General features: G+C 39.2%; 3 protein-coding genes across 6 annotated transcripts; 1 reads left to right on the plus strand and 2 right to left on the minus strand.

The window, feature by feature from the left end:
- Positions 1-320: 320 nt before the first annotated feature.
- sephs1 (selenophosphate synthetase 1) lies at positions 321-6,804 on the minus strand. Of its 3 annotated transcripts, none has more exons than XM_086073471.1 (10): positions 6,739-6,804; positions 5,455-5,563; positions 5,259-5,355; positions 4,646-4,749; positions 4,273-4,380; positions 4,031-4,185; positions 2,832-2,922; positions 2,650-2,749; positions 2,283-2,495; positions 321-1,050 (listed from the first exon to the last, which is right to left on the minus strand). In XM_086073471.1, the coding sequence occupies exons 2-10, from the start codon at positions 5,548-5,550 to the stop codon at positions 836-838; spliced, it is 1,179 nt and encodes a 392-aa protein (XP_085929597.1). In that variant the 5' UTR covers positions 5,551-5,563; positions 6,739-6,804; the 3' UTR covers positions 321-835. The 3 variants fall into 3 exon arrangements, with proteins under 3 accessions (XP_085929597.1, XP_085929598.1, XP_085929596.1); XM_086073472.1 differs by lacking the exon at positions 6,739-6,804 and adding an exon at positions 5,947-6,721; XM_086073470.1 differs by lacking the exon at positions 6,739-6,804 and adding an exon at positions 5,677-5,929.
- Positions 6,805-7,879: 1,075 nt separating this feature from the next.
- Positions 7,880-15,525, minus strand: bend7 (BEN domain containing 7). The gene is made up of 12 exons (XM_086073778.1): positions 15,215-15,525; positions 14,606-14,714; positions 14,430-14,501; positions 13,273-13,381; positions 12,971-13,012; positions 11,960-12,211; positions 11,744-11,857; positions 10,287-10,459; positions 8,873-8,980; positions 8,677-8,794; positions 8,313-8,425; positions 7,880-8,178 (listed from the first exon to the last, which is right to left on the minus strand). Exons 1-12 carry the CDS (start codon positions 15,463-15,465, stop codon positions 8,161-8,163), a joined length of 1,479 nt encoding a protein of 492 aa, XP_085929904.1. The 5' UTR covers positions 15,466-15,525; the 3' UTR covers positions 7,880-8,160.
- Positions 15,526-15,561: 36 nt separating this feature from the next.
- prpf18 (PRP18 pre-mRNA processing factor 18 homolog (yeast)) lies at positions 15,562-24,232 on the plus strand. 2 transcript variants are annotated; one of them, XM_086073779.1, is made up of 10 exons: positions 15,562-15,737; positions 16,142-16,219; positions 16,415-16,441; positions 18,730-18,831; positions 19,076-19,189; positions 20,478-20,624; positions 21,091-21,159; positions 21,243-21,383; positions 23,031-23,258; positions 23,366-24,232. In XM_086073779.1, exons 1-10 carry the CDS (start codon positions 15,672-15,674, stop codon positions 23,444-23,446), a joined length of 1,053 nt encoding a protein of 350 aa, XP_085929905.1. In that variant the 5' UTR covers positions 15,562-15,671; the 3' UTR covers positions 23,447-24,232. The 2 variants fall into 2 exon arrangements, with proteins under 2 accessions (XP_085929905.1, XP_085929907.1); XM_086073781.1 differs by lacking the exon at positions 16,415-16,441.
- Positions 24,233-24,779: the final 547 nt, after the last annotated feature.

The raw sequence follows: 24,779 nt of genomic DNA on the forward strand, positions 1-24,779 counted from the left end.
GAAGTTGTTTTGTTTGTGAAGTTCCAGCACCCTCTAGTGGTTTAATTTTAATTGCCGTAAACATGTTTTGGCCTTGATCCGATTCACAATACGTGTGTGAGCTTTAGCAAGTAAAATACGCTATTAAGGGTTATTAGTGAACATCCCACATAAGCTTAAATGAGATACAGTGGAAGTATTTGGACAATGGCAGTTTGCTATCTCTGTACTAAGGAACTGTCCTGTTGAAACTCACCGCCAATGACTCGACTCACTGTTTGTTGAAATGGACAAATCGTGATGTGTGGAGGGAAAGGAAGTAAGCCAGCTGAAACAACAGATCATAGTATTTGAGTATTTATTCCGGTGGGGTCAATACAAAAAGTCAAATGAATAAAAAAAAACATTCTGCCAAAACTTTCTTTCAAGGCATCAGTTACAGCAAATAACTTCAGAACTGTACAAAAGTGGCTAAACAAAACCAACACAATGACGAGACGGGCCTGCTTGTTGGAGAGAGCAAAGTTCCGACAAAGCTGACAAGCCGGGATCTGTAACAAATCAGCAGTGTGGGTCTGTTGTCTTCTCTCGCCTTCAGAGTACAGAAAAAACACACACAAAAGGCAAACGAAAGACCGATCACTTCTTGTTGAGTCCATGAAGGTGATGTAATGCCACCGTGGGCCTCTAGGTGGTGCTGTTTGTCATGTACACACCAGCCCATTGCTCAAACGAGTGGACACTCCTAAAATGGTTCTGTAGTTTCAAAACGAAATCACCATCGGATGAGGGTGTAGGATGAAGATGATGATGATGTGGGGGCGGTTTTGTGGGGTTTGGGTTGTGAGGTGGGGGATTAGGAAGTGGCGCCGGGCGTGGGGTTGACGCTCTGTGCTGCGGCCTGCGGCGCCACCTCGATAATCCGCGGCTTGTCGATGATGCGTGCCGTGCGATTGCCCTTCTCCACGATGCCGATGATCCACGCCTGGTGGCCCTCGCCGTACTTGGGCGACTTGATTTCGGCGCAGAAGCGCGCTGCCTGCTCACGCGGCAGACAGATCAGCAGCCCTCCTGAAATTCCATTAAAAAAAAAAAGTTATATGACTATAGCCTCTCAACAATGTGTAAAGAAACTTCTTTTTTTTTTTAAGTTTAACTGCAATGGGCAAATAACACAATTTTTCTAAATACATTTTTTTAAAACTATTTTTACTTCATTGACATGATATTTTTCATTTATATTATTAGTATTCAACATGTACAGTAATGAATGACATGTTTTATATATTTTGGTTTATTTTCAATTTATTCAATTTCAAAAGCACTAAAATGCAGAATGAATGACATTTTATATATTTTTTAAATATTTAATCTATTAAATTTAACACAACATTTTTATTTTCAAGAATTTATATTATTGATACATTATTTTGTTAAAATTCATTTGTGTTCATTTTGACTTCCTGAAATTATTACAACACATGTTTCTCTGCAGGGGAAAATAAAGTTTTTGAAATCTTTATACGAATCCTTAAACCCCTTTTTATAATTGTCATATTTTGCTAGAATCGAATTAACATCATCCAAGATTAATGTTGGAAGTCAAATAGACCTATATCAAGTTGAAATATATATTTTTTAATGAAACCTTTAAGGACATTTAATTTTAACTCATTCACTGCCATTGACGGCTGTAGACGTCAAAAATTCATTTGAACTATTTCTATTAGTTTCACATTTTTCCCCCCCACTTTTGTTAACAAGAGTATGAAAACCTAGAAAAAAATGTTTTATTGTACATTTAGAACAGATATAAAATTTGTGATTAATCGTGAGTTAACTATTGAAGTCATGAGATTAATTACAATTAAAAAATGTAATTGTCTGACACCCCTAATTTTTTAAATAATATTTAAAAAAAATATTTATTAATCAGGCGATAATTTTTTTTAAATTGTAATTAATCACATGACTTCAATAGTTAACTCACGATTATCACAAATTTTATATCTGTTCTAAATGTACAATATATATTTTTTCTAGGTTTTCATACTAAAAAAAAGGTGAAACTAATAGAAATAGTTCAAATGAGTTTTTGACATCTATAGCCGTTAATGGCAGTGAATGAGTTAATACAAAAAACAGAGAAATGTCCATTTTAATCTCAAACTTGAAAATTTTACCTTCAACATAAAAGGAGGTAAAACTAATGTCAAAGGGGGGAAAAACGGGGGAAATCTCACCAAAAAAAAAATGCAGACAAGACATTCTGGCCTAAATTCCAACACATATAAATTGCGTACCTGACGTCTCGGGGCAGGTGCCGTGCATGAGGCCGAACATGTTGCCGCACGCCTTGGACACGGCGGCCATCTTGGCGAGCACGGGAAGGTTGTGGATGACGAAGGACACCTCGCTCCGCTGTTGCTTGGCCAGCGTCTGGGCGTGGCCAAGGATACCGAAGCCCGTGATGTCGGTGGCGGCGTGCGCGTTGAACGTGTGCATGAGGCTGGCGGCTGCCCGCAACAAAAACGTACACACGAGAACGGTTGGTCTTTAACAAGGTTTGCAACGGTTCCCTACTTGTACCATATTTACAATATTGTACTGAGGTTGGGGAAGAACACATTACTTTATTTTTTTTAAGAACCTAAAGACCGTATTTCTTACCTGTCCTATTGAGGCGAGCCATGTTCATCATGGCTTCGTGGTAGGACAGCTCGACGTCTTCCTGCGTGACTACCAACTTGATCTTATTCCACTTCTCTGGCTGTGATGCAGAACAACACAAGTGAAGGGAGTTCAAAAATCTTCATTTGCAAACGCGCGTTTGTAAATGTGCTCAAACGTACGATATCGAGCCACTGGTGCACTGCCACGGCCACTTGCGTCCCGAGCGGCTTTGTGAGCACCAGCACGTCACCTGGCACGGCGTTGTCTGGCCTGTGGAGAATCACAAAACATTTAATGGAATTGAAATTTTTTTGGGGGCCAAAATTAACTCATTCACTGCCATTGACGGCTATAAATATCAACAATTTATTTGAACTATTTCTACTAGTTTAACATTTGTTTCCACTTTTCCTAACAAGAGTATGAAAACCTAGATTTTTTTTTTATTGTACATTTAAAACATATATGAAATTTGTGATTAATCGCAAATTAACTAGTGAAGTCATGCGATTAATTATTTATTTAATTGCCCGATGCCCCGAATTTTTAATACTTAAAAAAATATATATTCATTCACTGCCATTGATGGCTATAAACGTCAACAATTAATTTTAACCATTTCTATTAGTTTAACATTTATTTTAGCACTTTTGTTAACAAGAGTATAGATTTTTTTTTTTATTGTACATTTAGAACAGATGTACATTTTGTGATTAATCGCAAGTTAACTAGTGAAGTCATGCGATTAATTATGACTAAAAACTTTAATCGCCCGACGCCCCGAATTTTTAATACTTTTTTTTTTATTCATTCACTGCCATTGACGGCTATAAACGTCAACAATTCATTTTAACCCTTTCTATTCGTTTAACATTTTTTCCCCGCACTTTTGTTAACAAGAGTATGAAAACCTAGATTTTTTTAAATTGTACATTTAGAACAGATGAGTTAACTAGGGAAGTCATGCAATTAAAAATTCTAATCGCCTCTTGCCCCTAATTTTGAATAATCTTTTTTTTTTTTTATAAATTTACGGCAGTGATGAGCTAAGCATTTCCCCACCCTTACAATCAAAGCGAGCAAAGGCTGAATTTTCACCCCTGAAAATGGTTGAGACCTGTTCAATACTGATGATGTAAAATCCTTCATCGTGGGTACACTTACAATAAAACCAGAGAATTGGTCTGTTAGAGACCAACAACAACAACAAAAGTATCAGCCTCATTTCAATTTATTTGCCGCCATCTTGTGGCATATTGTACACAACTACAACCCTGTTTAGGGTGGGTCAATTCTTGTCAGATTTTCACTATTGGCAGCATGGCTCAATTCCCATCAATGTACCTCTCTTCAGCAAAGCTGGTGCAAAATAACTCACATGATGAATTCATTGGGCTGGCACACGGTGGTAGCGACGCCCCCCAAGACCACCCAGGGATTGAGCACCGTCTGTCCTCCCGTCACGGACGTGCCCGCCTCCTCCGCCGCGTCTTTGAAGCCCTGCATGATGAGCGGCATGACTTTGTCCCTCTCCTGTAATAGTGAGGAGGACATACTCGGGTGAGAAACAAACTTGTCCGTCCGTGTGCCGCCCATTTTGCTCAGGACGCGACCTCTCACCTTCTCCGACATTTTGTTGCTGACACCTAGTAGCATCAACATGTTGTCACATTCCGTCACCCCCATGGCGTACAGGTCACTGAGGACGTTTGCGCATGCCACACGACCCTGTAAAAAAACAAAAAAACAAGTACGCATGTAAAAATTTTGTTTTTCACTCTACTATATTTTTCAGATTGTTATACTTGAAAAAGTCACAGAATACTGATGGGAATCAGGTCAAGCCAAAAATGTACATTTAAAACACACTCACAAGTACAAACACAAGAAAAAGATGGAGACTTTCATTTGCTTATCAACACCATTGAAAATGAGGGCTTGCCCTCAACCAGCTTTCGAGATATTTGGTACTCATCATGCATCGGCTTTATACCATCATGTAGGGGTCGTCCACTATAGGGTAGATGTAATCTGTTGTCTGGACGAGTGAAAGGCCCCCGTGTCGTAGGGGGATGACGCAGGTGTCCATGCCGATGCCTGGAAAATAGAAAATCACAAAGATTACTTTTGCTTTAGGCCCTCTTGAATACATTAAAGAAATGCTCATTGAATATAAACCAGCAGAGCTCTGAGGTTTGAAGGCTCTGGTCAATTAGTGCAGCCTAGAGTTCAAAGCAACCATGGTGAAGCAGCATTTAGCTGTTATGCTGCGCACAAATGGAATCAGGTGCAGCTAATGGAAACTAAGTCAGCGCTTTTAAAATCAGATTACAAACTATTGCCCCCCCCCCCCCCATACCTATGATTAAGGTCTTTTAAAGCATTTTTAAAATACATTTTTCCAAAATCGTGTTCTTGCACTGGACGTATTTCTTTATTTTGCTTTAAAAAAAAAAATGTAAATGTTTTTAAATGATTTACTTTTAATTATGTCAAGCACATTACCTTCCCTTGTGTATGAAATGTGCTTAATAAATAAAACGGCCTTGCCTTGCCCTGTTCAGTCGGGTTTTTAGTTCGAAATTACTATAGAGTGTTATAATGACCTAATCGGGGCATGACTGCACCCAGGAACTGTTCATCTTCTTGGTAGTGGTTCTCTTGTAGGTTCTCTAAAAGCTTCTGTAAAACCTCTTGGGGCACCTGTGACAAACAAAAATGTATATGAGCTACCGTGCTTAAATGGAGTATGGTCTTGCACATACAATCATTTTATATGTGACAGATGAGGAAGGCTCCGACCTTGCAACCCGTTCCCTTGAGCTCTGCGAAGCGCGTGAGCCGGAAGTTCTTGTCCAGCTCGTAGCTCTCGGGATTGAAGGACTCCCTCACCGACATGTCTGAAGATGCTCTGGGCCACCACACACATACACAAGCAAAACTTGAATCAGAAAATCCGGAAGCTGATGTTGAAACAGTGAAAAAAAGACAACTGAAAAAGATGGATATGACGGTGTTATTCACCCAAAGAGGGGACTTAAATAGAATAATTCCATTCCCTTAAGTGAAATATTGATGCTGACGGCTCCATAATGAAATCCAATTTTGGGGGCGCAGAACATTTGCATAAGCTCCATTAGACACTTGACACCATATATATATATATGTATATATATATATGCAACTCATGTATCAGGGATTCAACGCCTTAAAAATAAAAATAACGTAAAGTTCACATAACAGTAACCAAATCATCTGATTTAGTACTTGTTCAAAGTAACGAAGTATTTGTACTTTGTTATTTCCACCACTGGGCTAGTGAGAGGAGCAGTTACAAGCAAGACAGCTTCATTACGTCCTCACATGACAAAAAGAAAAATAATAAAACCTCCGCCATTAAGCACATTCGCCAGGTGATCTTTTTAATAGGCCATTTTGGTGTCCTAAGGTGGGAGCGTTCAAGAAGCAAAACGCTGCCAAGTTTATTCAACCCTAAAACAACCAACGGGGTTGCCTCGAAGGTGGCAGTTCATTTTTTTAAATCAGTACGTATAATTTGTCTAACATAATGTGAAACGTATTAAAAGCGAATTCCAAATATTTTAACGTGTTTAAGCGTACTGTAAAAATTGTACGAGTGCTAGCTCTAGTTAGCCTAGCCGCCGACTCGTGCATGAAGTGATGTACGCATTGTGTGAACAAGGTGATGCTACATTCTATTAGCAGACGCAAACATGGACTGCAATGCCAGTATAAGTTGTTGTTTGGAATGTACAACGTAAATGGAGGGACAAGGATCTGGCTTGCTGCGTCCGAAATAAAAAGTTTAAAAGTTGCCATTAGAGCGCCGAACAAAAATGTCGGCGGTGGAAAAAATTAACCCTTTGCTGTCCAACGCCATGCGACATGGGCCACATCAATTTGCTCCCGGTAAAATCGGCGCCCGGCGTGCAACCAGCGCAACGCCGGTAACGCAGCCACGCGCCACAGGTGTTTACAACGGCCACGTTTGCAATTTGAGTGCCGAAGCGGAGTTATATTCGCGTCACATTTCCCCTTTAATTGAAACGTCCAGTTGATCCTTACCAGCTTCAAGTCAGCGCCAGAACCCGACACAAGAGCGGGGACGGCTGCGGCTCGCAGCGGGCCTTCAATTAGGCGTCCCCAGACAGTGCCTGATTGTAAATGCCACACATTGATTCATTTTAGAGCCTCTTCATGGAAAATGTGTTTGCAATTGTGCGTGCAAGCGTCGTGTGACGTAATTAAAAATGCCATCATAGCGATTGATTAACTTGGAGGAAATATTTGTCCTAAAATAAAAATAGGGAATGATCGGGATCGCCATGGGTCCTTTGTCGGCACTGTGGATGCTTCAACATCCCCTTTAACAAGTCGACGAGTCTGGCAACCGAATCTCTAAAATGGAGTGTACCTTTAATTCGGCGTTTTCCCTCCAATTTAACCCTCAGCGTTTCACTTACAGATTGAAGCTTTATCATCTATAGTATTAGTCCAAACTAAACGGGCTAATTTCCCAGAAAATACCAAAAGAATGTCAACAGTTATTGACAATACGAGGTGCACATTGAGATGATATACAACTTTACTTTGTAGACACCAATGGAAGTGATACTGACTCTTGATGATATGTGGAGCAGGTGGAATGCCCGAAATAACCTTTAGCTGATATAAACAGGACACATTTGATCAATTGAGGCACTTTAAAATGTCAAAAATCAGATTGTTGGGTGTATCAAGTTTAAGGCCCGTGGGCCAGATTTCAATGACTATGTTTTATAAATATCAAACAAATGCGAGGGTACGATATATGTGATGTGAAATCTTTAGACAAGGAACAGGGAGGGTAACTGCCACGCCGTGCACACAGTGCGTAAACAAAAACAGTTCAGCTCAACTTCTGGCAAGCAGACATCTTGCCTCATTATCCTGATCCTATCATTTTTCTCATGCACTAGTCCTCATTAGGGATGAATCGGAGTGGTCGCCGGTCAATTAATAGTGAAGGTTACACATAGACAAACAAGAACTCACGCTCACATTCAGGCTTACATACAATTTAGAGTCCTTAATTAACCCATGTTTTTGGAATGTGGAAGCCGGGAGATGCAGATGTGCGAACCACTTGCCCACCATGATTTCTGGACTACATACACAAATTTAATCACATTATTTCTGAAACTAGTCACAAAAAAAATAACACAAATGTCATGACTCAGCTTTATTGACTAGTCAAGATGCACATTGAAACAACCATTTCATTGGAGACACCAAGAGGACAGAAAGGTGAGGTTGTCAGCAGGTGCAATATGATGACATGAATAACACAAATCCATTGAGTTATTTTACGAAATTGGAAGGAAATACAAAATCAGTTCAAGTACAATAATGTAAACAGTTGGTCACAGTCCGGTACTGGTCGTGACCCTCCCATTCTTATTGCAGTAGTGTTGTTGCACCAGACAACCATACTTGCTAAAGGTCCATTTATGACTCCTGCAGCATCTGTGCAGAAACAAGCAAGAAAAAAACAACAACTATTAGACACAAGATAGCATAGTAAGTGACTCTTCAGTGGCCCTAAACTTATCAGCCAACATAGCAATACACAGCAAAATGATGACATTAGGGTTACGTACCGTTTTCAGCCTGCGCCTGGCAATTCTGATTTGATCGTGAAGGATCCGAGCCCAGTCTCGGGGGCCGGGCAGTTTCTCTATTCTGTGCTCACTGCAATATTTCTCTGTAAAAACTGCACATACACATATGCATTACTTTAGATAGTAAGTAGTATCAGTTGTCTATTGAAATGACGGCTTTTATTTAACAATGGGCTTTTATCTGTACTATTGTGTGTGTGTGTGTGTGTGTGTGTGTGTGTGAGTGTGTGTGTGTGTGGTTGGAGCTAGACACACAGCTGTCTTTTGATTGGTTGACACAGAATGTATTCTTCCAATGGGAAAGAAACTAGTTGAGACCTTTTGCCATTTTCTCTCAATTTACCTTTAATTGCATCAACAATATTGTGGTCCAGGCTTTTCCGGTTGTCGTTAAGCCCTCTCTTCCTTTTTACATTTGGCAACGAGCTTGCCAAGGTAGCATCATCAAAGAAGGCACACACCTAGTAAACACAGTAAGACATGTTTAAATATGAAACGGCTCCTATTATGTCTCGTCGGGAGTCACAAAAACGTCGCACCAATTTCCGAAAGAGGAGGCTTCCGGATCGTGTATGGTTGACCAGGATGGAGTCCAGCTGAGCCTTGGAGATGAACACGTCGTAATCCTTGGCGAGGCGAATCACCGACTGAGAAGACGGTCGATGAAGCACAGGCGTCAAACTCAAAAGTTCTCGACATCATTTTACGTAGCCTGTGAAAAAGCTTGCCACAGTTTTTCCTTGACGTCAAAACAGGCCCCAAATAACAATTTTATAATAACGTGCCATTAAACAGATCTGTATCAAATGGTAGTGCTGCTACATACAATTATCAAATGTAAACATAAGAGGCACTGTAGTCTTCATATTTTTCACAAATGTATATATCAATCCAAATAAGAGCAAGAGGCAAAAAAAATGTTTCAGGCATAAATTGATTTTAAAAAGATGAACTCTAATGTAACGTAATCTTGAGAACATTTATTGCGCATTTCAAAAGTCAAAATCAAAATTCAGGACTATATTGTGAAACTTAATTTAGTATATGGATCCTTTCAGCCATCCATTTTCTGAATCACTTATCCTCAACGCGTTTACTCTTGTAGGCCACTCTTCCTGGCTGACGTACGAGACGCCGTAACAATTATAACATTTCTTGTGTAGCATAAATTTTTCTCTCCAGAAACTCATTAAATTGTCAGCTTGTTCAAAGTTAGACAAGCGCCGCTTTTACACACTTCCAGCGAGGCCTTTATGAAAAGTAATCGATCGCCCAAGCACTTAATTCCAGTTTTACCATAACGTTAGCCAGTTAGCATTGCAATGATATACTTGTAATAACTTATACACCGCCATTGGAAGCTGTGTTGATTAACTTTAGAGCGAAACCGAGCAATGTGTTTCATGCCCATTACTAGCCAGCAATGCTATGAATTGCTGCTGCGACGCAAGAAGAACCAATGTCGTCTTGACCCGAGTACCCGCTTGTAGGTGATGTAAGCATCCCAGCGGAGCTTTTTGGGGCTATTTCCGCCTTTACATTTTTGGAGAAACTCCAGGGATGTGTCTTAACTTATTCAGGCTGCCATTTAGTGACAGCTGTGTGAAACAAACAAGCATAATGAAAGCTTCAAACCATCAAATAAGCTTTCTGGCTGTCGTTAACGTTGATTGCTAATTACTGTAAGTGAAAAATTATGTTGACACAATATATTTCTATCATCTTTACGAAATATATTGTCATATCGCCCAGCACTATTATATACTGAATTCAGCTGGGTCTCGCCTATGCTAAAAACCCGGAAATGTAATTTAAAGTGGGAAATCAAGAACTCTGAAATAATATGTTCTATGTGCTCCCACTTACATAGAATAAATTATTCCAAAGCATATTTTTGCTTTGAGTTCTCCTTTAGCGTGTGAAATGTCATATGCAATTTTGATCGGCCGTTACATCTGCGACTTTGCGCCGTCGCTTTCCTGCTTCTGCGGGTGTAGCACTGCGTGGCGATGTCTCAGCAGTGGAAGGAGTTCGCCTTCTTGCCACTTTAAAAAATGGCCTCAGCTTCCGGGTCCTGTGATAAGCAGTGGGCCCCGGGCCTGATCGGAAGGGCTGCGGCGATGACACTAAAAAAAAAAATAAGAGTATGCTTACGAGTGGTAAACATTATCAGAAAAACACCCACCTTTTTTTTTGTGGAAGAAACTCTGTACATTATCGTGTTATATACTGTAATGTTAATAACAATGACTCAATACAATGTTAATAAAAATAAACTATTTTTTCTTCGTTATTTTTTTTCACTACACTTTCACTGAACTAGATGTCTTTAGGAGTTTTATTTTTTAATCTTTTCATTCATTTGAATGGCATAGCATTTATGGACTCTAGGGCTGTCAATAGTGATTATATTTAGAATTCAATCATCGAATAACCGAATACAATTTAATTTTGCATTAAAGTATATTGCAAAAGCATTTTTATGTATGTTTTTTTGAGCCACAATCTTGTAAAGTCCTAATTTTGCAAACTAATTTGTTCATTGTTTTCCAAAGTAAAAGATGTTTCCAAATTTCTTATTTAAAAATAACAAACAAGATCATCAGTCTGCTTTCATGAAGGACTACAGAAACCGGAATTACTATTGAGAGGCTGAAATCAGAGCGTTTAGACAATATTAAGTTCAACAACGGCTCCAACTGATTATTGATTAAAATATGTGTTAATTTGATAATTGATTACTTGTCAATTAATCTTGACATCTCTAATGGACTCGAGTAGTACATATCGTAGAAGTACTGTGCTCATACTGCTTTGCCAAGTTGACGACACATACACCTCGTGGCCCGTGCATATTCTTTTATGATTTCAAGTGTTGAAATCAATGGACATCGGCTTCTCATCAACACTCACTTCCTTGGGACCCATGGTTTAAAAACAACACCAAAAACAAATAACGGGAGGCCTTTGGAATCAGTAGTGCCGACTCATATAAATGATACTATCTTAACAAGATACTTGTCAAATATGTTTTTCAACGGTGATGGGTGGGGCAGGGTCTGATAAGCTCCACTGTCAATTTCAAGTTTGGAAACAACTTCACTGGTGCACAACCACCAGTAGCTGGCAGTAAAGTTTTAATGGTTGGTCAGAGCAAAACCTGTTGCAGCCAACTTGGACTAGCAAAACACACCTTTAGCGATTTGCACACGTTTATGAATTTAATATACAGCATTTCAAGTGAGTATGATGTATTTTATTTACATTTTCTTATATTTTTGTCATGTTATCACATAAATATTGAAAAGGAAATGCTCCAAATAATATGTGTTATATTGTCTTTCCATAGAGTGACGGTTTTGTGACAGATTTGTATGGGCTTCTCAGGTCAGTATCACTGCCTTACTCACCTCTCTGACTTTGCACCAGCGTCCGTATGGTGCGCAGCTCCTGCAATATGGCCTGTAACGTGTCCTTGCAGTTGCACATGCAACAGGGGGCACGTGGCGCATCGGGTGCCGGCACTGCAGAGGAAAGTCCCATATTTTGTCATTTGACAATTTCAACCTTTCCAAAGAGTAATGTTCTATTTTGATTGACAACGTCAAGGATAGAGTCGTTCATACCGGGAACCTCCACTTTGGTCTCATCTTGAGTATTGTTGACGGTCGTCGGGTCTTCAGAGCCAGCACTGCAGGCGGGAGTACTCTCAACCTCTGTGAAAAGTGCAGGCTGTCCGCAAGTCAGGTGGTCCACCTCCGACATGTCTTCCTGCTCTTTTTCCGTACGTTGATATGCTCTGCTGGCCCTGTCACCCAGAAGTTGCATCATGCCTGTGATTTGCCTCTTGATCACCATGCTGTCGTCCCCCATCCAAACTGTCAAGACAGTGTTGGTACAGTTGATTTCAAGATAGTAGCCACATACATTGTTAAAATATCAACTATAGAGTTGCATAGGGCTGAAACATTTTTGTAAAGTTCCCAATAAAATTTCCAGCGAAAGTTAACTCTTAAAACTGCTGAGTCACGAATAACTCAGTTTTTTGTCAAAAACTTGACCGACCCGCTACTTGGGTCAATTTTTGTTTTGTGCAAAATAAAACAACCTAAACTTTCTTTAATATTTGAAACATTTTCTACACATTAGACTTTGACGTATTAAGCAAGCAATGAAGGTGAACGGGGGGGAAAAAAATAAAATAAAAACATAATTGTAAATCTTGCACGTCTCATCAATATGCATAATTTATGGGTAATTTTATTATACTGCAATTCTGAAGTGAAATAGTTTTTGCTTTTCTATTTTTTTGAATAATTGACCATGTTCTTTACTCTAAAATAAAAGATACAAATGGATAATAAATAAATCTTAGGTTACATTTTTTTTAATGATTTTTAAATTATGAGAACTATGCATACAATAAAACATTACAATTTCTATTATTAATGTATTTCTATTAACAAGGGTAGGCCTATATTAAAATCTATAAATATTTGTAACCCCCCCCCCCATTCTTTTAATTATTTACATCAGCAGGATCTGTATCTTAACAGAGGTACGCTCATACTCATGCATTGTGTAACAAACAAGTATGAATAAATTGCGAGCGAAATGTAATCGCAACTACCACATACCATCTGGCACCGCCACAACCTGTTCTCCTTGGACATCCAACTCTAGAATAAAAAAAAAAGAAAATAGTAATACAAAAGATTGGAAGCATTTCCTTTCCTCCTCCCTCCTTGCATGCCCTGACAACCCACCACTACCTGTGAGTGACGTGAATGAACTACATGGTGCAAAGCATGAAAGGTGACATAGAGCTTAATGTGTCGCCACAATGTGACCAATTATGATGACAAAATATTGGTAAGACAAAGCACTTTGGTAAAATAATTTCCAATGAAATGTCCGTACACAAATTGTGTGCCATTACCTTGTTGATCAGGTAGTTCCACAAGGCTCGCGGGCTCACTTTCATCCCTGACGAGTTTAAAGCTCTGCGACTTCCTCCTTGTCGTTTTCCTCTTCCCATTGTCCATCTTCTTTTGAGTTTGCGGCAGGGATCCACGCAGAACAGCAAGAAATTGAAAGAATCAATGTATGCCCTTCCATTAATCATCAATGCAGATCATCATCATCATCATCATCATCATCATCATCATCATAACCGACGACGTAGTCACGTGACGATGGAATAGATTTGGGCATTCCTTTTGTGCACATTACCGGCGTACACCCGTATGTTTAAACATTTAGTTATTCTTAAATAAAGATGGAATGTTCAGACATGGACTGTGAGAGAGTTCCATCCTGTGAGGGACATATTCGTATGTACTGAAACATGTTAATTATATCAATGTTTGACAAACCTTAGTTTTAATAATGCCGTATGTGCCTCCTATTCAATGTTTTTTTTTCTTTTTTGAAAAATAATGAAATGAGAATGAATTAAGCAGAACATGTGGGCCATCAAAAAAATATTCAATAATTTAAAAAACATTAGCAAACTTACTGATCACACATGCGCGATTACAATTGGAAAAATATGAAAAATGTGCACTGTCCTACATTCCAAGGGACAAAATGCTAACATGTAGGGGCAGTCTGGAGCCCTGCAAGCGATTTTTTTAGCGGAGCAGTACTGACTAATGTGAAATATTTGCATGTGTGGAAAACAAGTATGGCCTGTAGAAGGTTCTTGGCCAAATGTTTGCAAATATTAACCCCCACCGCAGATGGTGGTCCCAGAACTTAAAAACGGAAGCCATTTTTACCCCATAGTCTAGACCAGGGGTAAAGAACCCTGTTACTTGAGAGCCACCATCTTGCCTGTTTTCGACGTCTCAGTCCACCAACACACCTGATTCGATGAACAGGATCGTTATCAGGCTTCTACGAAGCTTGCTGATGAGCTGATCATTTGAGTCATCTGTGTCGGAGGAGGGCGACATAGTAAAGTGGCAGGACAGTGGCCCTCGAGGCCCGGGGTTCCCTACGGGTAATCGTTTCACAAACCTTTTCTACTAATGTGTTTCTTTTAGGGATAAAACAAATAGATCACACAAGGTCAACATCTTTCCAGTAACTTACTTTCTTGTTTGATTTCGTACCAAGGAGCTTTTGTAAATCTTTGCACTCTGCATCATCAAACTGGAAGTCTTCCTATAAGTAATACATTTTAAAAAGGACAAGTTAAATAACAATTTAAAGATGTTGAATGTCATGTCTGACATCTATAATGTCTAACTATATCAACTTTTACTAACCTCAAAAACTGGGTGATTGTGTTGTGTGTCAATCTTTACAACTGCAAGTTTTTTTCCATCCTTGGTCGCCCTGAACTGCACAAACGATCCACAATCTTCACGGAATGTGCTGTAAAAAAAATTACATTACAAACGCATTAAACTCGGCTCTTATTTGGGATATAATGTCCTTCAGAATGCATAGTTGCTGTGTTTCCCTCTCACACAACAAATGTCCAGGACCGTTACCAGGTCTCTACAGAGCATGCTGATGAGCTGATCATTTCAATTAGGAGTGTTGGAGGAGGGAAACCTTAAAACATGCAGGACTACAGCCCTTGAGAACTAGAGGTTGAGACTTTATGGCCTAATAAAAACACCGGTGTCGTTTTATACCGAAAGTCACTAGCATGTGGATAAGCACGAGTCTACATTTGTTTAAACCATATATTAATTTAGGCAACAAAAAATCTGAAGAGCCGTTTGGGAGCCTAAAGAGTCGGTTCTTAAGTGAGCCAAGCCATAAGAGCCAAAATTCCCTTCACTCTTCACCTGAGCATGAGTTGTCTGACGCTTAACTTAGCCTGCATACAGGGCAGGCTTAGTGCAAATTGAATTTTGGATACTTACTACTGTTCAGGTCTTTTATCAGTCTTCTTCGATTCATATTTTCTCCCACCCTTCACACACGCATACCGGATCTCGTAATATTTCAAAGCTGCGTTATCATGGACGTTCACCCTTTTCTGGGCTGATGTGAAAGTTCGCGTATCTCTACGCCAGTAAGGCACACTTTGTGTCTTTTCGAATGCTGCAATAGCATCTTCTACTTCTTTAAATGAAGAAAACTCATCACCAACACAGAGCGTGACCGAGTCCATCACGGCACAGCAACTAATGTGGCAAAAAGATTTCTAAGGCAAATATGGCGTCGATTTCTGTGTGACTCGCCACGAACGTATTCTCGTGCGTTCTCGCGCGATTTCCTGGCTCTGGCCAAATAACAAAGTGCTAGGTGGCGAGTTGTCGGCCACGGCTAAAATAACCGCTGCTAATATATAATATCGGTTGCTTTTATACAGCCAGGATGGATATTCTTAAAGCGGAGATCGCGAGGAAGAGGAAACACATCGAGGACAAGCAACTCGTTGACGTAAGTGTGTTGTATATTTGGGGACTGTTGGGTTTGTTAAGGTCCTTTGCTAATGCTAACGTTGTTTTTAGACGGCTGGTATAGAATGACTTCCTTGTTTCTTTTACGTGTATTATGTTAAACTATCGACCGAGCCCTAACCTTTAGGTTAACTTTACTTACAAAGTTGAAATTATCATTTGATAGTCACTCATTTACTGACTTAAAAATGTAAGGCCAAATTCGACCTGGCTGTCTCTTTCAACATCACTGCTGCACTACAGATAATATTGGATTGTTTTGTACAACCTCTTTTATTAGCACTTGGTAGCGTGTTCATGTTTACCTAATGAAGTGTCGCATTTCCTATGTTGCCCTAGCAGCGGAAATAACTCACAATACTGTACTCCCATTTTTGTTCCCAGGACTCCAAAAAGTTTTTCAAAAGGGCCGATCTTGCGCGCAAGGAGCAGGAGGACTACTTTCACAGATGCGGCTATCAGGTGGATTGTTGTGAAATATGCAAACATCACACATCTGATTAGTTTTTTTGCCACCATTTAGGCACACAGACAGACAGACACATGCAGCACACACACACGCAAACACACGCACACACCAGTAAGGTGACACATTTAGTATTTGTATTTGTCTTCACTGTGCTGTTTCTCCTCAACTTGCTACCTGCATCTCTGTAGGTTCAGAGAGAAACTCCTGACAGCCAGGTATGGGTCTACACAGAGGAAGTAGACATCATGCATGATTAAAAGAGTGTGATTTTTCTTTTCTTTTTTAAATGCACTTAGAGTGTCTGCTTCTACTTCCTTGGTACCTTTTGACAACAAGAGACTTTGATTCAGTTCTCCATGGTACTTTGTGATTGCAATAATTTTCTCTGCTCCTCGTATTTCCTGGACTTGTTTCATGGTATTATAAAAAGTTGACAAGGAACAGAAGCCACAATGCCAAATCAGGACACATCTTTAGTGTGCTTTTCCGCATGGGTACTGATTTGAAATTGGACACATTTTACAAATTATTTTTTTGTTTTTACCTTGCAACTCTATTATTTACGGCTTTTTTTGTTGTTGTTGCTGTTCATGTTTAAGTTGTTGTTGCAATGGTTAGGTCTTAGTCTTTAGGCCCCTTTCGCACTGGCTACCAGGAAAATTGGTGCATTAATTAAGACAAGATTTACTCGTCTATTTCAGCTAATTAGATGCCTCGTGTAGTCTGCGCAAATGTTACAATTACAATGAGTTTTTATATACTGTACAGTATAGCTTATCACAAAAAAAAAGTTGTTCAGGCCCTTCACAAGCCCCCAGCCCACAAAAATTAACATTACTTGTGGTCTAAACTCACCATCTTAGCAAGGGGAAAAAATCAAAGAAAACCTACTTGGGGGATAAAAAGGAAAACAATGAAAGGGTCCCACTTGCAGGGTGGCCAGACTGCAATGGATGCCCCCATCCCCAATTCCGCACCTCTGCCTTTAAGACAGAACTCACTGAAGCGGGACATTACTGTTTTCGAAGGGATTTTACTTTGCATATTTAGATAATTGGATGCCTGGCGTCGTCAGCTCGACATCCGCAATTGCACACTGGTGGTGTTCCACCTTTGTCCGACATCAGCAGCCGGCAAACTCCTGTGTAGACTTCAACCAAACCATCCTGCATCGGTGTGTTACACACAAGACACAGCAAGCTTTGAAAACGCAGCCTCTGGGGGGCCGGTGTGAAAGGGGCCTTTTTTAATTTTATTTTTATTTTAATTTTATTTTTTTATAAAGTTGTATTCTCTACCACAGGGATGGGCAACTCGCGGGTCATATGCAGTTTAATCCATGCACAGCTCTTTGCATGCAGCAAATCAGGTTATTTTATAAATAAAGTTGAGTATAGTTTTAAGCTGTAATATCACCAGTCACCACGAGATGGCAGATATGGCTTAGTTGTGTCAGAGCCGTATATAGAGAGAGTTTGGCCAACTCAGTTTTAGCGTGGTAACAAGATGGCGTCCATATGTCATGTGACCAGCAGTTGACTAAGATCATGCTGTGATTGGTCAGCTGCTGGTCACATGACATATGGACGCCACCTTGTTACCCTGCTGAAACAGAGTTGGCCAAACTATATATATGGCTCTGAGTTGTGTTTGCACGAATCTTACTGCCCAATCTACAGTGTGGGTAGACCTTTTAATTTTTATCTCGGATTTGTAATAACATGCAGGACAAACGTAGTACCTCTTAAAATTTTGAGAGTTGATATTTGTGGAAGAAAAATGCACAAAATGTGTTCTTGCACTTAATGTTAGTTTGCTGTTCAGCAGTTTTGTGCCGTGCACGAGAGCCGTTTTGCACTGGGGGGGGGGGGGGGGGGCACACAGTATGTGGTTATTTTTTGATTGTTCAAACCTTTTGTTGGTGAAGGCTGGATTTTTTTATACATGTACTAACACATGTATTATGAAAAATTTATTCCTCTATATGAAGAGCGTGTATTTTGCACAAATGCACATATTTATTCCATATTTAAGATGGCATTTTTATCATACATCTGTTTAGGTAGTGTGTGGTCCTATATGCCTCCCACCGAGTAGCACTGCTAAAAATATTGTGCCCCCCCCACTTACGTCATTCAAGTTGCCCAACCCTGCTCTACCAGATTGTATTGGTTAAACTTGTTAATAACAGTTTTAAAGATAAGTGATGCATGCATCAATGAAAGCATGATGAAGTCCACTACTTCCTTTTTTTATAAGCAGATTAAAAAAAAACATAGCAACCATCAAGCAGTCAATTAGATAATACGTTGCAAATTTTTCTTTTCTTAATAGTTTCATGTAATTTATGCATGGAAGTCTGTGCTGTCATCCTCATTGAATCCGTCGGTCCAGAAGCTCTTGCCACCTCACATTACACAGATTGAATCTGCATTTCATATAAGATTCAAGTTGCCTCTAAATTCTCAAACTAACCTTTGTGTATTCCCTTTTTCTCTTGAAGATTGACAACAAGGAAGAGAAAGAAGCATCTGCCTCCGTTAATCCTGTTTTGGAGTTGGAACTGACGGAAGAGAAGCTGCCCATGACGCTGTCACGACAGGAGGTGAGTTCAATTGGGACCGTTTCACTTTTATTCACGCGGAAATGAGTAATAAGAACTTGTTCACGTAGCAATAGCAGTCAGTGTGTAGACATTTAATGACCTATTTTGTGCCACTGAAAGAAGCAGCTAAATCTGGAAGCACAGCATGTCATCAGCATAAAATGAAGTAGAAGTTGAGGCTAAAATCATTAGCAGGTTCCTAGAAAGACACTCATTGATCCACAAATGCGGTGTGTGCGATTAGGTCATCCGACGGCTGAGAGAACGAGGCGAGCCAATCCGACTGTTCGGCGAGTCCGACTACGATGCCTTCCAGAGACTCCGCAAGATTGAGATTCTGACTCCAGAAGTAAACAAGGTATGCCTCCACACACTTTAAGGTGGAAAACAATATACTGTGTGGTACACAGTGGTGATCCCTTCAGTTAGCAATGCAGTGACCTAACTTATGAGTTTGTTTACGATTTTGCTTTGTGTTGCAAGACAACATTTAGGGTGTGACAAACACAACAAATGGTTCTCAAAGGGCTTCAAAAGCACACAGTAGTCTAGAATCAACAACACCTCTGGTCTACACGCCTCAAATGAGGAAAAATTCCCAGGAAACTAATTTCAGGGAAAACAGGAAAACATTTTTAGAAGGGATGACAGATGGAGGGATCACTTTCTTGGATGACCGGACTGCAGAAAAGTAGTGATGCAAGACAAAGTTACTTTAAACAACACGAAAGTCCTTTTAACACATTCACCCCCAGACATTTTCACTGAAGCAACTTCCTTTGCTCCCGGCTGTTTTAATGGATTTTGACAGATTTTGACAGATCTACAGAATATTCTGTTCTATTGCTATAAAAACACGTAACCTATCAAAAGAAAGATTAGAGTCTCTTCTTTCATCAGGAAAAAAAGTATATTTATATATGTTTCTGTTTTGCAGCAAATAGCATCAGAATATAGCTAAGTTTTCATCATTATTCCCAAACCTGTTGAAAACACTGACAAAAAGAGCTTTTTTGCAACATGGCCCTGGCTGATCTCTTATACTCTGCTGCCACCTGCTGGCCGTTTTTTTTGTAATAACTACCATTGCTTTAAGCTGCCTCTTCATCTCAGAAGCTGTATCAAAGCCTTCCCTATGGTCTAGCATTTAAAAAAAAAAACCGTTTTGAAAAAAAACGTATAAATACGCTTTTGGGAGTGAAGGACAAAGTATTAAAAACGTATTTATACGTTTTGGGGTTTGAACGAGGTAATGAATTGAAACGCCGCATGCGCAGGTAGACTCTTTTTGTGAGGCAATGCCTTCCCGGTCAGGAGTTAAGGGGAAGAAGAAGAAGAGAAGTGACAGTAAAACAGGCCAAAATCCAGATGTCAGTGGGTAAAGCAGCGATCGCCGCTCTAATTTCTGCGAGCAAGTCATTTCAGAGTAATGGATCCTTCATAGAAAACACTGGAGGAATGGGAAAAAATGGGCCAATTTAAATAGTCTGTTAAACCGGTAATCAGCCCATGCTTAATTGTGTGCATTTTATTGTGTGTGCGTTATACTACGCTTGACACTCACAGCACAGCTGCAACACAAGTGCAGAAACTGTGTTCATTACATATTGTTCATGGTTCCGCCATCCACTGTCTGCGCGGCGTAGGGTTTGAGAAATGACCTGAAAACGGCCATGGACAAGATCGACCAGCAGTACCTGAACGAAATTGTCGGTGGGACAGAGCCAGGAGAACACGACACGCAGCACGACCTCAAAGTGCACGAAGAGAACACCACTATAGAAGAGCTGGAGGTACGATGACACATTCTGGAAAATTTGACACAAAATAGGGGCTGGCTTAAAAGAGCTAACCTTCAAACCAAGGCTGGTTTTTTTAGTTTAGGAGTCCTAGCCAAACATGTCCACGCTGCCACTGTCCACCGTGTCAGCAAGCTCACATTATTGAGCTCTTTGCATGTACATTGGCAGCTTGTATTTCATGAAAAAATAAGTGAGGGATCTTGACCATTATCCATTTCGAACAGCATACCATCTATATAATACAGTGAACATGGAGTTCAATGGAACATGTCTTTTTTCTTGTTATTGGTAAAATGGAAACATTTCACATGCCCCTGTTGATGATATTGACGCATAAACTGTTGATGATATTGACGCATAAACTGTTGATGATATTGACGCATAAACTGTGTGCCCTGTACTCATACTCAGAGCTCCACACTGGATGTTGTCTGGTGTATATTTATCACCCATATAGGCTCTTGGAAAAACTCTAGGAAAAGGAGATGACAACAGAGATCAGGATGTCATTGACAAGTTCTTGAGTGTAAGACAACTGGAGGCAATCACAGCTCTGTATTGCTGCGAGGCTCTCTGTCAATTGACTTGTCATTTCTGCTCCCATTCAAGTTCCTTCTCGGGGTGTGGGCCAAAGATCTGAACAGTCGCGAGGACCACGTGAAGCGCAGCGTTCAAGGGAAGCTCGCCAGCGCCACCCATTCGCAAACCGAGTCGTACCTCAAACCTCTATTCAGGAAGCTCCGGAAGAAGGTAACATGGCTGGTGTTGCAGTTGTGGCTCTTTCTTTGGTTGTGTGTATAGTAGGGCCCGACCGATTAATCGATTATAATCGGCCGATTATTTTCCCCTTAAAACGTTATAAACGTTATCAAAGAAAACCAAAGTTTTCGACGCTGTGAAAGTACCCTAAATGCACCATTTTGCTCGGTAGCATTAGCAACTAGCAATTGTGTAGCGTATGTTATTCTGGTTATTCTGTTGTCCTCCAACCGTCCTTTAAGCTGTTTAATGACATTCCAGTTGGAGTTAACTGTAAAACTAAACACACAATGTTAAGAATTACATCCACTGTATATTTATACTGTACAAAACATGCTTCATTTTTAAAACATCGCTAGCCTCCCGCTAATGCTAAAAGCGAAGGGAGGATCCCTTTCAAATGCTAACCGGAAGTTAGCATCGACTTCGGGAGTCGTTTTCCTTCAAATAACGAATATTCACACACGAATACTGTGGGAACACAGAACACTATGCAAAAGCACAAATTCTTTCCAATGTGTAAAAAACGAGTTATTTTAATCGTATTTAATCGTCACTTTCTTCTGTACTCACTTTAAGTGTGTACACCATGGATGCACGGCACCACACTGCAAGAGGCCCAAACGCAAAGGAACAGTCAGTATTTGTATTGTTTTTTCGGTTGCTATTATTTTACTTCATTCTATTTTTATTTCACTTTCTTTCACTTTCTTTTATTTTGTCATTGTCTTTTCAAGTTATATTTAAAGTTTATATTTCAAGGATTCAAATACTTTCTTTTCTCGAAATTCATGGATTTAAGCACCCAAGGAATTTTTGTTTGTCTTAACACACATTTCCACTTGACATGGCACGAAATACAACCCCGAGGTCCCAGGTTAAGTCTCAAGACTTGTGAAAATAACACAAGATAAAAATCTATAAAAGAAAAGTTTTTTTTTTGTGTCATATATTTTCCACACATACGGTAAAGTTCCCCATTAAGAGCCAACCTTCACATTAGTAAATTACTGATTTATTCAAATAAATATTCATTAATTCCAATGGAAAGTTTATGATTTTGAAAATTCCAGATATTTTGCAGCCCTATTAACTCATTTACTGCCATTCACGGCTATAGACGTCAAAAATTCCTTTGAACTATTCCTATTAGTTTAAATTTTTTTCCCACTTTTGTTAACAAGAGTATGAAAACCTAGATTTTTAAAATTGTATTAGAAATGATTTCAAATTTGTGAGTTAACTAGTGAAGTCATGCGATTACTTACTATTAAAAATTGTAATCGCCTGACGCCCCTAATTTTTTAATCTTTTCTTTTAAAAAAAAGAAAGAATTTTTTTTTTTCAAAAGATAAAAAATTAGGGGCAGCAGGCGATTACAATTTGTAATTGTAAATATTCGCATGACTTCACTAGTTAACTCACGATTAATAACAAATTTTATATCTGTTCTAAATATTTAAAAAAATTCTAGGCTTTCATACTCTTGTTAACAAGAATGGAAAAAAATTGTTAAACTAATAAAAATTAAAATAATTTTTTGACGTCTGTTGCTGTCAATAACAGTGAATGAGTTAACCAAGTAATGTCGTTCCAGCATTGACAACAGATTAAATATTTGTGGGTGTTTTATTTCAGAACTTACCAGCTGATATCAAAGAGTCCATCACCGACATCATCAAATTCATGCTGGAGAGAGAATACGTCAAGGCAAACGACTCATATCTCCAGATGGCCATTGGAAACGCCCCTTGGCCTATCGGCGTGACCATGGTGGGCATCCACGCCCGTACGGGCAGAGAAAAGATCTTCTCCAAGCACGTGGCCCATGTCCTCAATGATGAAACGCAGAGGAAGTATATTCAGGTAAGCGAATGGCGGCACGACTAAGAACAGATCCCGGTTATCTACGTGTCAGGTTTACAAACAGCCAAAAACAAATCAATGAGACAATTTCCTTCCTCCCGTGCCAGGGACTGAAGAGGCTGATGACCATCTGCCAGAAACACTTCACAACAGATCCATCCAAGTGTGTGGAATACAACGCTCTGTAATGCCACGCTTTCAACTAAACGGTGGGAATTAGCAAGCAGCTGGATTATGATTATGGGTGGAGATAACCGAATCCACCTCTGCATGTTTATCTTCAGACTCGTCACGACGCTTATTGGTTTGCTCAGCATCTCATTTTTCAAAGTAGATATCAGCTGGTTGGTCTTTAGAGAGTATGCGTAATCATGGATCCTCTGCAGAATGGTGTTCTTCTTTCAGGAAACATTTACTGGGTAGTATTTTGTGTGAGCCACCATGCTGTCTAATGTGGAAGATCCTGTAGTGTAAGTTTTATTACACTCAGCCACCTTCGCTGAATTAGCTGTGTTTATTCTGTTGTTTGTTGTTTTCAGCCAGTCATGAGAATTTAGTAGGATTTTATACAAAACACAATGTTATTTGCTGGACTGTTTTCTAACTACCGGTACATATTGCAACAGTATAATCCCCCGGCTATAATCATATTTTTTCTACATTTAAAATACCGTCATTTTCTGTAATTCAGAAGTAGATTTTTATTTATGTTTGCACATACATCACACATTGCATTTTTTTAGGTGTGCTAAATACTAACTGCTCACAAGAATAGGCTCTTATCTCATTTCTCTGTGGCATTGTTTTTCTTTTTAGATAATAAATGTTTTTTTTTTTAAATGACCTAATTACTTTTGTACAAAATTCCACTAAATTCTCACAATTAATCGCTTAACTGATATCTCAGGCATCTTATTTTCCCTCTTACAATTTTTTATTTCAAAATATTAAATAAAAACTCTCTGAAAATTTCAGGCTTTGTCATACATTACATTTTAGATTCTCATAAAATGAGTCTGTTATCTGATATCTCTGCCCCCCCCCCCCTTACAAAAACTCCAGATTGTCATATAATATACTCCTTGAAGTGTTTTGTGTACAAAATCCCAATTTGCTTTATTTCTTAGATTTCTTTATTATAAAAAAAAAAAAAAAGTACTGGTTCAGTCACTTGCCTCGATGCTAATCTCATTTCGTCAATAAAGTAATTCCCGACTTCTTCCATTTTTTTTCAAACTTAATTTCAATTGTATTTGTTTTAACTCATTCACTGCCATTGACCGCTATAGACGTAAAAAAATAATTTAAACTATTTTTATTAGTTTAAATTTTTTTCCCACTTTTGTTAACAAGCGTTTGAAAAACTATACTTTTTTTTTATTGTATTAAAACAGATATACAAATTGGGATTAATTGTGAGTTAACTAGTGAATTCATTTGAACTATTTCTATTTAACATTTTTTTCCCATTTTTGTTAACAGTATGAAAACCTAGATTTTTTTTGGTACATTTAGAACAGA

The sequence above is a fragment of the Leptonotus elevatus genome, chromosome 4 (genome assembly GCF_054856555.1).
Source record: "Leptonotus elevatus isolate MCC_2025b chromosome 4, RoL_Lele_1.0, whole genome shotgun sequence".
In the NCBI taxonomy this organism is placed as follows: domain Eukaryota; kingdom Metazoa; phylum Chordata; class Actinopteri; order Syngnathiformes; family Syngnathidae; genus Leptonotus; species Leptonotus elevatus.